General features: G+C 47.7%; 3 protein-coding genes across 4 annotated transcripts; all 3 read left to right on the top strand.

Moving 5' to 3' along the window:
* Positions 1–1,148: 1,148 nt before the first annotated feature.
* fam117aa (family with sequence similarity 117 member Aa) lies at positions 1,149–6,368 on the top strand. 2 transcript variants are annotated; one of them, XM_053851108.1, is made up of 8 exons: positions 1,149–1,492; positions 2,717–2,862; positions 4,226–4,321; positions 4,586–4,696; positions 4,861–4,971; positions 5,084–5,303; positions 5,364–5,499; positions 5,569–6,368. In XM_053851108.1, the coding sequence occupies exons 1-8, from the start codon at positions 1,381–1,383 to the stop codon at positions 5,780–5,782; spliced, it is 1,146 nt and encodes a 381-aa protein (XP_053707083.1). In that variant the 5' UTR covers positions 1,149–1,380; the 3' UTR covers positions 5,783–6,368. The 2 variants fall into 2 exon arrangements, with proteins under 2 accessions (XP_053707083.1, XP_053707082.1); XM_053851107.1 differs by having other exon boundaries at positions 2,714–2,862.
* A 450-nt stretch (positions 6,369–6,818) lies between these two features.
* slc35b1 (solute carrier family 35 member B1) lies at positions 6,819–10,253 on the top strand. Its single transcript, XM_053851138.1, has 9 exons — positions 6,819–7,309; positions 7,868–7,971; positions 8,081–8,211; positions 8,291–8,321; positions 8,402–8,562; positions 8,620–8,746; positions 9,301–9,407; positions 9,468–9,621; positions 9,797–10,253. Exons 1-9 carry the CDS (start codon positions 7,185–7,187, stop codon positions 9,847–9,849), a joined length of 993 nt encoding a protein of 330 aa, XP_053707113.1. The 5' UTR covers positions 6,819–7,184; the 3' UTR covers positions 9,850–10,253.
* Positions 10,254–10,372: 119 nt separating this feature from the next.
* On the top strand, positions 10,373–14,127 carry LOC128750736 (cytochrome c oxidase subunit NDUFA4-like). The gene is made up of 4 exons (XM_053851186.1): positions 10,373–10,541; positions 11,083–11,171; positions 12,500–12,560; positions 13,889–14,127. The coding sequence occupies exons 1-4, from the start codon at positions 10,500–10,502 to the stop codon at positions 13,943–13,945; spliced, it is 249 nt and encodes an 82-aa protein (XP_053707161.1). The 5' UTR covers positions 10,373–10,499; the 3' UTR covers positions 13,946–14,127.
* Positions 14,128–14,347: the final 220 nt, after the last annotated feature.

The following is a 14,347-nucleotide window of genomic DNA, read 5'->3' as shown; positions in this document are numbered from 1 at the left end:
AACATTACAGTCAGTACAGCTGTCACTTCCTGAAGTGCTCCTTGTCCCAGCACTTTGGTGCTGCAGACTAGTACTTGGGTCCAAATAAAAACCTCTGCTGCAGCTGCTCCCACAACTGCAATATCTACCGCTGCTGCTCTTCATTCTGCCGGTCCTGCTGATGCTGCCAGGAGTTAAATGACTACTGTTTCTCGTGGATTTTTACAAAGCAAATAGTATTCTAACTGCATTTACCTTTACCCATGCAAAGAGTAGGAGTACTATGACTGCTGTTACTCCTGATACACAGATGTATTCCTAACACAGTGTGCTAAAAACTTGCAGTCCTTCACAACTCATCATACTAGTACTGCTACTACTTGATACGACAAGTCAGCGGATGACAATCACCCCCAGTTTTACTGCTTGGTACTGCATTCACAACTAAGAATTTCAGTACTACTGGTTTGTTATAGATATGCTTTTACATGTGTACTTGGGCTAGTGCTTTATTGAGTCCTCCAAATACTAGTATCACACCTACTGCACAGTACTCACAATACTTGACAAACTACTGCTGATAGTTCCACCGTTACTGCACAGTACTGCTCATAAGGTACTTCATGCACTGCAGTCCACCCAGTACTGCTGGCTGAGTTAACTGTCGAGTACTGAACTAAAAACGCTGCTTTTAAGCGTGTATACTAACGCCACTCCTGTTAGAATTATAACGAGGGGGACGTTTCATAATCTGAGCGCATCTGGAGTTACTTTGGTGCGGTATGTTTCAGTCATTTCAAAGTAGAAGTAGTTGTGTTATCACCACCGTTGAACTGAACAAGTACTTGTACACTGGTGTTTGCTAGAGCAGAATAATAAATCTGTAAATCATAACTGATCCTTCGCATAATAGAGCCGCCGAGCTGCCGCTCTCAACTCACAGTGACCTTAAGAGGTCTTCGACCCACATTTCGGGGCCACACACACACAGAATGGGGGTGATGAAGAGGAGGAAGGGAAGGAGCCACCATCGCCAAGGGAAAAAGTGGGTGGTGTCTGGAAGTTTTCGCCTTCATCTGACAGACGTGTCGACCAATCAGCGCTCAGTAGTAGCCTGCAGGGACCAATCAGGGAGCGAGTCTGCGCCTCAGCCACTGCACGAGCTCAAGTTGGAGCAGTTGAGTGTCACTTTTCCCCCTGAAGAAGCTGAAGCAGCCTTCACCGTGGACCACGTCTGTCGCATCACGACGAGCTGACACTGCGAGGTGCAAACTTTGAATGTGCGAAACAAACTCGAGGGCATCAAAACAAAACAGCCATGGGCATCGTGACCAAAGGCCGGAGAGCGGAGGAGCTGTGAAGGCAAGATAGACGGTGGAAGGAGGTGAAGGCCGAGAGGAGATGTCGAGCAGGAGCGGAGGAGCTGCCCGGGGGAGCCTGCTGCCTCTCAGAGCCACCGTGCCGTACCAGCTCCAGAGCGGCCCGCTTCTGCTCAGCAGGGAGCTCAAGACGGGTAAAACACACGCCGAACCGCAGCTGGCACTCACAACGACACCCCGGTGTTTTTATTCTCTCCGCTGCGCTCTTTTTCATCGGCAAAATCACGTATATAACTTAAAACAAGGCCATTTCCAACGGAGTTCTGACAGTGTGAGTCAAAAACAGGAATACCAGATGTTCTTTAGTGACGGATCGTCTTCATGTTGAAGTGTTTCTTTGTGTCTTTGAATTGGCGGCGTTATCATTTTAATTCATCCAGCACTTCTCCCCCCACCCACTCCAGACCTCCACTCATATAATCACCAAGGATTGGCGCATGTGTTGGCCTCCTCGACACAACAATGGCTCTCCAAGTTGTGGACACCGAGCAGGAGGAGCAGCAGGGAACCCCTGGATTCATGAAGTAGCAAATAGATGGCATCCATTCACGCCTCAAAGCGGTCTAGATTGATGTGGAGAGGTGCGTCACTGATGTGACATGACTGAGGCCAGTCCGGTCCAACATATCTGCCTGGCCATGATGGTGTAAAGTCCTGGGTAACTGAAGCCTCTTTAATGTAGCCATGAGCACGACCGTTACCAAGCATTTTTTTTTGGATGACTCCAAAGCCAAACAGGTTGTTATAAAGCATAATCTTGATCATAAACTTGGACTGAACACCCCGGAGAGAGAGAATTATAGTGAATCATGAATGAATCTACATTTTTATTGAATTTATAATTTTTATTGGAAATATAAATTGCCAATTTCTAAACTTATAAGTGGAGTGGCGTTCATAAAATTTTGTTTTTATTTTTATTCATGTTGACACACATGTTCACACTTTTACACGTTTTGTTGATTTAAATGTATTTCAAAAGTGATTCTTTTCTACACAATCGAAGATAATTATGTAATTTTACTCAGTTTAATTGTACACGTTTCTGCTTTTCAATATAGTATATTTTTCTATAAACCTAAATCATACATTTAAAAAAAACAGTTTTTGAATAATAAAGGAAAAAAAATTAAATACTGTCATTGAAGATATTTTTAAATTAAAAATAATTACTGCAAGCTACAGAAAAGGTAAAATAGTTTTTAATATTATATTAATTTTACATCTAAGTTTTTGAGAAGGGAAAAAAAGTTAAGTAAACGGAAAGTAAAAAGGAGCTGAAATTTGAAAAAACTCGAATGAATTATAAAATATATTATATGATCAAAAAAATGATGAAGGTTCTGGTTCTCCAGCAGCCGACCGCACGGCCGCCCGCCCACCGAAGCCGACCATCCGTCGCGCCCTCTCCCTGGATGGCATCGTGGGCCCGTACCTGCAGGGACAGTGGCCCAAAGAAGCAGAGCCCCCGAGAGTGACGTGTGTCAACGACAAGGCCACGCAGGTAAACTTCCCGCCACACACAGGGTGTTGGCTGTGCTGTGGAGGAGAGCAGATGTGTGATGTGGTGGTGCAGGTGTCTCGCAGCTCCTCAGTCAGGCCGACTCCCCTCCACCACTGTATCTGGTGCAGCAGCAAGCTTCTTTCCTGACACAGTTTAAAGCCCGGAGAACCCCCTTCGCCTCCATTGTGAGGAGCAGACCCCTCCTGACCTCATTATGAGGACACCCCATCCCCCACGAGCCACCCCGACACCACCCACCCGCCCACCACCTCCTCCTGCCTCTACGGTTCTTCTGTTCATGCAGCGTCGCTTGGTACAAAACGTCTATCAAATGCTATTTCTCTATAGAGCTGTGTATCATTATAACCACTTGCTTTTGGGAAGTTCCTTCCGAGCGCATGATGTCCCTCGGCTCTGGTGGTCACAGGTCATGTCGGAGCTCAACTTGTTGAGTGACTCGTGGTGTTTCTGTGTGGTGTCGTGAGGAGTGGTTCATTGTCGTGTTGTGTTTGTGGTGATAATCTGTTATGTCATTTGCATATGAGTCAACGGTTCATTTTGAGTCGTTGTAATTGTCGATCGCTTCACAGACTTCACTCGTCGGTGTCCGCGTCTGGATCTTTTTATAGGCTGCTGTCCCATGATGCCCCTGTGATTGGGGGGGGTCACGGTTGAATAATCTCTGGAGGGTTGTAACTGTACACCGGAGTCTCTGTGCCACTGACTCACACTGTCCTGACACATTTAGCTGGCCGCTCTGGACGGACGCAGCTGAATCCTGCGGTCAGCTATGAAGTCGGGGTCAGCGCCTGGAGACCAGGTTGTATTTCAGGGCCCGCATGACGTAATGAGAAGCCGACTGGGTATGTGAAGGAGCCGGCCTGGGAAGTGCGTGCAGTTTCAGAGTGGGAGTGGGGATGGACCCGAGCTGGTGGTCGAGTCGGCGGGTGGTGGACCCACAACCCTCCGTCCGGAGGTCCAGAGTCAGCGTGAAGAGACCGGTAGGGGTCGGAACCGGCATGTGTTAGGAAGTGTGTGCGAGCTGGTGAGCGCGGGTGTATTTATAGACGAGATGTGGTCGTGTGCTTCCTTGTGAGTTCAGATCTGCTCTTATCTTGATCGGCAGATGTTTCAGGCAGATGTGCTGCTCGGGTCCGTGTGCAACTGCCGGAACCTCAATCTGCTCTGACAACTTCTTCCTCTGTCTCGGTTGCCTTCACTAAGTCATGTCTGTGTGGACATTTATATCTGAGATGTTCCTGGACCAGAGTGGAGCCCCTCCCTCTCAGTCAGAGCCAAGCTCTGTTAGCCGGTCCTCCTGATGGTTCAGTTCATGAAGGTCCGATGTCCTTCTGTTTTCCAGACACCGAGCTCTTGGGCGGAGGAGGGTCAAGGAAGAAGGGGCCTCGGCGGTCACAAGCGCTCGGCATCATGGGGCAGCGCTGAGCACCTGAGAGAGGTGATGTATTGAGTGATATTCTTAAGGAAACTGGCATGTTCTCATGAGGAGTAGAGAGGAACCAAGATGTTCCACAACACTCACAGCGAGGCTTAAAATGTCACCACTGACACTTGAACGCAGCTGTTAGCGAGAAGATGCTATCTTGCTAATCGCTAGCTGTTGCTGTCCTTCGTTCTAAATGGACGAACCAGACTCTACAGAATGTTAGAACAACACAAGTTGGATGGTACTTCAACACTAACTCTTGACCTTCTTCATCAGGTGGCCAAACTACGGCAGCAGCTGCAGAAGCGGTCGCGGCACGCTGCCCCCTCAGGGGGATTTGAGCCACCGCATGACACTTCAACTGGACAAGCAGCAGGAGCCACCCAGGTGAGCAGCTTCACCCAGCGCTGCCTCTTTAAAAGGAACTGAGGTGCCACTGAAACAACCTGAATCTGCCAACTTTTGAAAACTGGGGTGTCCCAGAGTGGGACCTGAGCATGACAACAGCGCAGACGCCACGGAGTTTGCTCATCAGTTTTCTCCTCTTGCAGACGAGGATCCCTCTGAACCAACTCACCCCTCGACTGCGACGGAGCGTGGAGGGATTGAACCTGGAGCTGGAGGAAGTGTTTGTGTCCGAGAAGCCAGACGATCAGCAGGAGGTGAGAAGCTTGAGATGAAGAAAGGCCAGGCCATTGAGGCATGGAGATGATGAGCCAGGCTTTCTGGGATGAGGGTCAAGGTGATGCGAAGACTGATGCATTTCTTCTCCAGATCTTGGATATCCCAGACGGCCACAGAGCGCCGGGCCCTGTCCAGAGATGCAGCAGCGGGTCACAGAGCGAGCCCTCCCCAGGACCACTGGACCCGTCCCTCCTCTCGCCATCTGAGTCACCATGTCCCCTGGAGCCGTTGCTGCTGTCGCCACCAGACTCGCCCTCTCCGCTGAATTCCCTGTCTCCGTTTCAGTCTCCTTGCCGCATGGTTGAACCAGGTCTGTGACTCTTGCACTGCTCCGTGTGTGTTTGGTTTTAAATGTGTTTTCTGTGATCAGATGCAGGCAGATGTGAGGTTCTGTGTCTGTCTCCGTCTTCCTTGTTGCCTTCTACAGCGCCACCACGACCCAACAAGACCTTCCAACGTGAGCCGCCTGAGGGCTGTGAGCGGGTCAGAGTGTGCGAGGAGACGATGTATGTTGCAACTTGAAGGCTGTCAATAAGCTGCCTGGCTAACTTGTGACTGGGTTCCTCTTCCCTCAGGTGTGCCGGCCAGGATGAGCCCCTCCTGCAGCCTTCTTGTCCAGACTTAAACAAAGTCAACTTCACTCCCCACGGGGGCTCTGCCTTCTGCCCCGTCAGTCTGCTGAAGCCCCTCCTGCCTTCCATGGACCTTCTCTTCCGGGGACTGACGGTGTCCCCGGTCACCGGTGCTCCGGGTCAAGCCTCTCCGACACGACACCTGAGCATGCAGTAGGTCAGCAGGACCCAACACTGCCAAGACGCCTTGAGAAAACGGAAATTGCTGTCGATAGTGACAGAAGAAGAACTTTGAGACAAGAAGGGACAATATTGAGACGCCTCCTGCTTCATGGATTTGAAGCCAGGGGGCGCTGGCAGCTGATCACAACTCTCTTGGCATCTGAAGTGACTGGATAAGCTGAAGTTGTTACGATTATCAGGTGCTAGTTTTTGACCGTTAGTCTGATAGATGCTTTTATTTTGAAATGTCAACCAATTGTCCTTTAAAATGCTATGAGAAGCATTGAGTTTCTTTAGACTGTACGAGTGACAAAAAAGTGTTCAAGAAGGCAAAGTTTCAGTTTGCCATACGTGTTTCTCAGGCTTTTCTACTCATTTGTTTTGGGAAGATGTTTATTTTTGTATCTTCACTGACGTGCTATATTTTTCTATTGAGAAAAGAAACGCTTCCAGAGGAATTTACTTTTGGGCAGGTTTGGCCAGATGTTGCTCTCTCAAAATGTTGATGATTAAAAACTCACTGACAAACGGTCTGTCAGTACTGTGTGGCTCAGAATGTTTGTTTATTGGAATGAGTGGACTTGATTAAATACGCAACGCCGACTGTTGAGCGTGAAAATAACATAAAAGCATGGATTATTCTGTTCTATGTTTTGTTGACGTTTCTACAAATGACACGTGGGTTTGCGGTTTTTAACTACAAGGCCCACCTTAATATGTCTTTACAGATAAGTGATTGGCTAATGATATCGTCAGCGGCAGAACATTGGCCAATGAAATCACTCCACATCTTGGACGACAAAAACACCGCGACTGTGGTTTCGCAAGGTCCAGGTCTATTTCTTTAGCTGTCCTTGGATATGCCGGAACAAAAATGATTCATATAAAATTAAAACTACTCACATTCAAAACGTTTCCTATCGCAAACCGTGTAGATAAGAGAAATTATATACTTAAAAAATAATTTCAAGATTATTCGCGGGAATGTATCGGACTTCCTCATCAGCCGGCGGTTCAGGCCGCACCACGAACACATCAGAAGTCAAATCTAAAAACCCGTAATTCTGAGGCGGAATTTGTGTTTGGACTAAATATAGGTTGAAATTGTTGCCCAGAAAGCGTACATTTTTGCCATTAAGTGATTCGAGTCGGCGTTGCTTCATTATTTTCTGCTAAAAGATCAATTCCATCAGAAAGCGTTGCTCAAACGCAACAAAGCAGCGGAAGATGGCATCATAAAGTCCACAGCCCCCGGCGGTTTCTATGAGTGTTGTGTTGCCACCCTGAGCGCCACCTTCAGGCTCGGAACAGCGGCTATAGTGGAGCGGGACGTCGGCGTGCGGGGAGCCGGGAGTGCGGCGGTGTCGGTCAGCATACCTGCATCAGTGGACGGCAGCATGGCTGCGGGTAAAGGAGCTGGGAAAGCCCAGTCCAGTTGGCACAACCCGAAAATACGCTTCATCGTTTGCTTCCTCGGTGTGTTTGTGTGCTACTTTTACTACGGAATACTACAAGAGACGATGTAAGTACAGTTTACAGCTCGTCTGAGATAATAATAGCCCACCATTGTGTCACCTTCACTCGACTCTACCAAAGTCCGTTGACAAAAATCTAACAACCCTGGAGCATAAATACAACGTGTCACACGATTAACAAGCGATTTGGGATCAAAGAATCACGTAGAATTGTATGAACATGAAAGGCTGTCAGGCTACTAAATCTACCAGCGTCATGAAGTTAAACGAGCAGCTTCTGATGTATTTTACACTCAGTTTACAATTATTTTTCATACTTCCAGACGGTTTCTTTTGTCAGTGTGGCCGTGACCATCTGCTTGTTATCGTGGCATGTTTTACAACAGCAAGCACGTTGTGTTGAAGCACTCAATCATCTAGCTGCTGTCAGGTTTCCACAAGATAAAAATAGTTTCTGTGATTATTAAACCCACAAGTGTTCTTTTGGTATGCAAATAGATGTTGACGTTTATTGGTCACAGCTGTGTCATTCATGTGGCTGTTGCTTGTTTGTGTTATGATGTTGTTGGTCAGTTGTGTGATTGATGTGCGATTTTATTCCCCAGCACTCGTGGTGACTATGGGGAAGGAGACCAGAAGGAGAAATTTAGATTTGCCCGAACGTTGGTTTTCATCCAGTGCATCATTAACTGCCTGTTTGCCAAAATCTGTGAGTGTTTGAGGAGTGTTTTTCACCCTCATGTTTTAACTGTGTGAATATTTGATGAAAATGGTCATGGCGGCTCCATGAGGTTCAGCGCGACTCTTTATCTTATCAGTGATTCAGTTCTTCGAGGGCTCCAAGCCTGACCACACCAAGCACTGGCTGTATGGGCTGTGCTCTCTCTCCTACCTCGGCGCCATGGTGTCCAGTAACTCCGCCCTCCAGTACGTCAACTACCCCACGCAGGTGAGCGGTCGCTTCATTTCCACAGTCGCTTTTTTCAAGTTCCTTCTTAGAACTCTTGATAAATTATTTTTGGCTGCAGGTGTTGGGGAAGTCATGCAAGCCCATACCAGGTAGACATGGAACACATAAAGTGCCATTTGGGTTGTACTTAAGGGATCATTTGATGACTCCTAAATCTGTATGGTTGCAGTGATGCTGCTCGGCGTCACCATCCTGAGGAAGAAGTACCCGCTGGCCAAGTATCTGTGTGTCCTCCTGATCGTCAGCGGCGTCGCTCTTTTCCTCTACAAACCCAACAAGAGCTCCAGTGTTGCCGACGACCACATTTTCGGCTTTGGCGAGCTGCTGCTGGTGAGTTCTGGGCTTAAGTCAGATGTTGACCAGAGATCTGACACTGGTGTCTGGCAGCTTGCGTCACTGACGTTGGACGGTCTGACTGGCGTGGCCCAGGACCACATGAGGTCTCGCTTCCAAACCAGCGCCAACCACATGATGCTCAACATCAACATGTGGTCCACGCTGGTGCTGAGTTTGGGTAAGATCGTCTTCATTGTCTTCTAGTCTTGTTTAGATCGAATATATATATAGATATAGCTATTTAATTGGGCTTGGTAATGTGCTCTCATAATGATGACTTTTTCACACTTTTTTTGAGTAAAATCTTTCGAGTTTACTTTGATATACTGATGAATAAAATGCAGAAATTTAGTAGTGAAAATCTATTAAAAATAGTCGTAATTTAATGCTGGAAGAAGAATTGCTTTTTAATCGAGTTCCACATGACCGCATCTTGCGGCTCACAATGAGATGTAGTGTCACTTTAGCCCCACTGGGGGGCACCAAACACCCGCTGTACATTTCTGTCCGCTTCCGCTGTGCGCCTGGTGAGAGTAAATATGATCAGCCAGTCTCACAGTTGCTTCTCTTGTAATAAGATTTGCTTTGTAAAGTAAACTCTGTTGGGACAAAAATGGCTGGCTTTGGTACAGGATGTGATGTCCAGGCCAAAAGCTCTGTTGTGCAAATGTGTTAGCCCATTATGGTTGAGCTCATTCATGGCTGGCTCCAACATCCTCTTCCTTGCTGCAGCTGTGCTGTGGACTGGAGAGATTTGGGAGTTCCTGAGCTTCACTGAACGTCACCCGAGCATCTTCTACAATATCCTGCTGTTTGGACTGACCAGCGCTTTGGGACAGGTGAGTGGGCGGGGCCGTGTATCCGGCTGCTCTTCCTAACCAGGCGGGTGTTTGTGTCAGACCTTCATCTTCATGACGGTGGTCTACTTCGGACCACTGACCTGCTCCATCGTCACCACCACACGCAAGTTCTTCACCATCCTGGGCTCAGTGATTCTGTTCGGCAACGTCATGACCAACATGCAGTGGGTGGGAACGGTCCTGGTGTTCCTGGGTAAGTCGTCGACTCTCGTGGTTACATGGTCGCCATGGTGACAAGTGAGCTCTGCTCTCAACCGGAGCTAAAGAAAGAAACTGCAACTTCATTTACACTTTTCACTTTCAAGTCACTTTGTCAGTGGAAGCCTCTTGATGTATGAACAGTTAAATATTCTTCGTGTCGTTCACAGGTCTTGGACTGGACGCTAAATTTGGGAAGACCCAGAAGACGGCAAAACGCTGAGTCATCAAACCAATCCAACTCACCTCCATGCAAAAAAAAAATGTCATTAAATGTTCTACTCAGTTTACAGCTGTTCAATATTTAATGTGGAGTTCAAATGTTTTTAATTGTGTTTTAATTTTATTTACGTTCCGTTTTGAAGAAAAAAGGACCGGCACAGCTGGGTTTTTTGGCAAATCTTTGGCCAAATGTTAATAACGGTTCAACATATCGCTGCTTATGTTGCGTCCATTTTATGAATGATATTGTTTCACTTTTTTTTTTACAAAGTGAGAATAAAAAGCAAATTGTGATATAAAATGTTTTTTTTTTTGTTTTGAAGATTGGTCATCTTCATCATCCTCCAATAACACATTTATCTTCCTCTTCTTCATCTTCAACATACTTACGTAGTTGTGTCAGACAGTTCCAGCGTCAAATTGAAAATGAATTGGACAAAATTGGACAAATAAAAAGCTAAATTCGCCGTCAAACAATCGACTCTCCCAGGTTTCCTCACTCGTGTAAACAGCGCCATCTGGTGACTCAATAAATCGGACGGTTCTGTTCTTCCGCTTTCATATTAAGTCGCGCACGAGTTTTGGCTCGTCGTTCGATAATCCGGTTACTTCTGTCCGAAGTCACTTTAGTCGACTTTCACAAGCGTCGATATGTTGGCGACTATCAGGAAGCAGCTCAGACACCACCCTGCGGTGAGTTACAGTCTGTTATAATGGAACAAAACACAACCATAAGGTGGCGTTAAGAAGTTGGATGGTGTCCGAGGCTAGTTGCTAACTAGGTTAGCATAGCTGGCACTCCGTTCGACCGCGGGACTTTGTTTAGTGTGTTTTAGGTGTTCGGAGCAACTTTTCTGCAGTCGGGTGCGGTTTTTCCCGCAGCTTGTCCGCCGATGCTCCGGTGTCAAACTGGGTCAGACGGAGAGGCATGCCAAAAATAGCCACCGATGCTACCAGTTAGCCTCTCGCAGCGTAGCTTTAGCAGCACGCACCACCTGCGCTGAAACTCACTCGACAGCTGGTGTTGGACACATTTCGGCTTGTTCACTTGTTTGAATTTTTAATGTGTGGCATCAGTCAAAACACTTTATACTCGTCTCATGGTCCGTGAAATGTGTCTAACCGCCTTTCTGCCTACGTTTTGGTGGTTTCCGTCGCTGTGCACCGCTGTGATTCCACGTTGTTTGGCTCCAATGTTGCCGAGTTTGAGGAGAGTTTTCCACTTGTGTTGCAGCTGATCCCGCTCTTCGTCTTCATCGGTGGAGGAACCGCCATGTCCCTGATGTACCTGGCTCGCCTGGGCTTGAGGAACCCCGATGTCTCGTATGTTCCGCTTCTTACTCGTTATTCAGCCCGTAAACGACACCAGCGGGGTTTTAAACCGTCGAAAGTGCGCGTTAAACTGTGTACCGTGTTCAACATAACCCGTGAATGCGAGTTTTACTGGCCCCCTGTGTATTTTCGCTGGACATCCACCAACAATAACTGCTTTTCTCTGTTCAATTTTTCAAATTAAATTTCATTTAAATTCAGGACAGATGAAATGAGCAAATAAATGTGGAAAAACCGCACTAATATGCGATGGAAAAGTGACAAAATATGCAGTAAAAACTGACAGAAGTGTGAGAGAAAAAGACAAGACCGCAAGGATGTCTATTCACGTCAGGCTCAAACTACGCCTGTCACAATAATTATTTTGGGCCGATAAAGTGTCATAATAGCAATATTAATATCAACTTTATTTCGAGACCATATGAATGACAATAAAGACTTTTTGATATGTAATACTTTTCTTTCTTACCAGTATTTTTTACCAGAGAAAAACCCCATAAGTCCCAGAAATGCGTTCATTGACAGACCTTTGGTTGAGGTTCAGGTGGGAATGCATGCGCGTCTGATGTGTCGTCTTTCTCTGTCGTCACCCCTCGTGAACAGTGTTTCACACACGGGCTCATCCATGTTGTTGCTGCTCGCCTCAGCCCTTTCTCCAACGTTGGTCCTGATCATGACTGGCTCTAAGAAGATGACCGACAGGAGGGTTCACTCACTGTTCATTTCTCAGAGATGCATCTCAGGCCAGTGCAGAGTGAACCCTCCTGTCATCTGACTCACGCAGGCTGCCACAGTTTGGATTAGATGAGATGAGATTAGGGGATGACGATTGACATGAAAAAATGCTCTTGCATTTTTCCAAACTAACGTTTCCTCAGACCGTTTTGTCAGCCAGTCACGGTGACTCTCGACGGGCCAGTGACGTCCCAGTAACCAATCAAGGTGTCAGTGATGACAATGACTTGAGCGGTGCGTGTCTTGAGAACATGAGCTAACCAAGTATTTGAGGTGAAATATTGCAAGTCATTTTTGAACTGGCCTGTTTTTCATAAATCACACATTCACCCTGCTGCTGAGTGTTTTGATGAACAGGACTCACTCTCCCTGCTGCAGTTGACCTTGCTGTGTCCTCAACAAACTGATCAACAGTGAGGCGGCCTGGAACCACGATAATCAAGCCACTACTGTGTTTTTAATTTCAGCGCCTGATGAGATAATTGTGGCGCATTATTCTAGTCTGCTGTTGATGTAACGCTAACCTTGCTCCTGCTAACTTTGTGGCTTTAATTCATGTTGAATTTCTCCTTCTGTTTTTCCAGCTGGGACCGCAAGAACAACCCAGAGCCCTGGACCAGGATGGCCCCCACTCAACAGTACAAGGTCAGTCTCCGTCTCTGGGAGGGCCACGTCTCATGCTTGACTTTTCCCCGGATGAACTGGCGTCGGCGAGAGCGGCAGGAGCTCAGCTGTGCTCTTTTTGTTAACACGTTTGAACCGTCTTGCTGGTGGACATAAAAGAATCCTCACCATTTCCCAAACAGGACATTTGCAGTCGTGACAGCAGCAGCGAGCAAATGTTGACTAAGTCTCTTGTTTACTGTCTTCGCTCTCTCTGAGATGGAACAATGCAAACAACATTGGTCGTGGCTAATTCTGGGACTGTGGCAGAAAAGTTCTGTGGCGGAATATTAATGAGCAATCGGAGGTTTTAGAGAAGGGTAAGGTTCTACTGAGGAGGAGGGGAGTTCTGGTGCGAGCCTCCACCGACTGTCAGCCACGCGTCACAACAGCTTTTTGGCAGCCTGCGGAAACATAGCGACTCGAATCAACAGATAAAATTTGGCTGGCAGGCGCGTGTGCTGGCTGCGGACCTGCCAGCAGCGCGGGCCATGTTTGCACACGACTCGTCTTGGACGACTGCTGAGAGATTTCGCAGCACAATCAGACTAAACGGATAATGACTGCGACGTTGTGAAGCAGCAGCAGCAGCCACACGGCGACTGGGTTGACCTCTCCAACACACACAGACGGAGGAGGCCTCTCAGACAATCGAGGCTGTTTGCCAGCGTCCGCCGCTTTGCTGTCCAGTTCCTCACAAAAGAACCAAAAATATCATCCACGTCACGCGACGCAGTCTCGCACCCGACTCGCTGACAGACTGGGGATCAGAGCCGAGCTTTGCTTATTGTGCCACTGAGCTGTGGATTACTCCCGCTGACTCATTTTCTCATCTGATCTGGTTCATTCTGACCCCAGTGGTCCCGGAGTTACTGACAGTTGCCATGATGCTTCCTCCCAACTGGGGCTCTGCGACCAACTTCGCTTCCTTTTATGTTTCGGTCGGAGCCAGTGTCCTTAAACAACCGTTAGTTTGGAAGCACTCGAGAGCATTGCCTGTCAAAGAAGACCAATGATCTCTTCATTTTGTTGTCGCATACATTTCCTCCTCCTCCTCCCTCATACGGAGGTGAGTGCACGCCCAGTACAGTCCAGCAGGGGGCTGTCACACGCTCAGCTCCTGCATGGTTTTCGCCAAGTTTACTGCAGTCTTCAAGTGTATGGACAGCTGGAACTCATGGGTCCATCACTGAAACCTCAGGGCGGCAGAGATGCGCCCGTTCTTATCGTTCACCTGAAAGAGCCGCTCCGAAGACTGGATTCGTTCACGACTACCTCCTCCCTAGTTCTCATCCGATATGTCTTTTCAGTTCTACACCGTCAACATGGACTACAGCAAGCTGAAGAAGAACGGCCCAGACTTCTAAACATCCGGACGGCTGGATCCCAATAAAACCCCCAAGACCAAGGTCAAGACCTGGGAGCGATGCAGAGGCTAAACCCGCACAACGTATTTAAGTGTCCTCAACGTTGCATCCTCGTGAATTCACAGTTGTGTCTCCAGTTTTTGTCAATAAAGTGCAGGAGTCTTGTCTCCTCTTTACAGAGATGTCGGCTGCACGCTTTCTTTTGCTAGAGCATCTTTCACGCCGCGCTTCTGTCACCTCTGGCTCCCTCTCGTGGCCATGCCAGGTTCGACCCTCCGTGAGCAAGCGACTTCCATGAGCAAGTCCCTGGGTGTTGACACGGGCGGCTCCGAGCTCCTGCCTCCGGAATGCCAGCGCTCTCGTCTTGATAAGTTAGTAAATGTCAACAGGGCGCGCTGTTCT

This window comes from Synchiropus splendidus, chromosome 19 (genome assembly GCF_027744825.2).
Source record: "Synchiropus splendidus isolate RoL2022-P1 chromosome 19, RoL_Sspl_1.0, whole genome shotgun sequence".
NCBI classification, from domain to species: domain Eukaryota; kingdom Metazoa; phylum Chordata; class Actinopteri; order Syngnathiformes; family Callionymidae; genus Synchiropus; species Synchiropus splendidus.
This window is presented reverse-complemented; position numbering and strand designations above follow the sequence as displayed.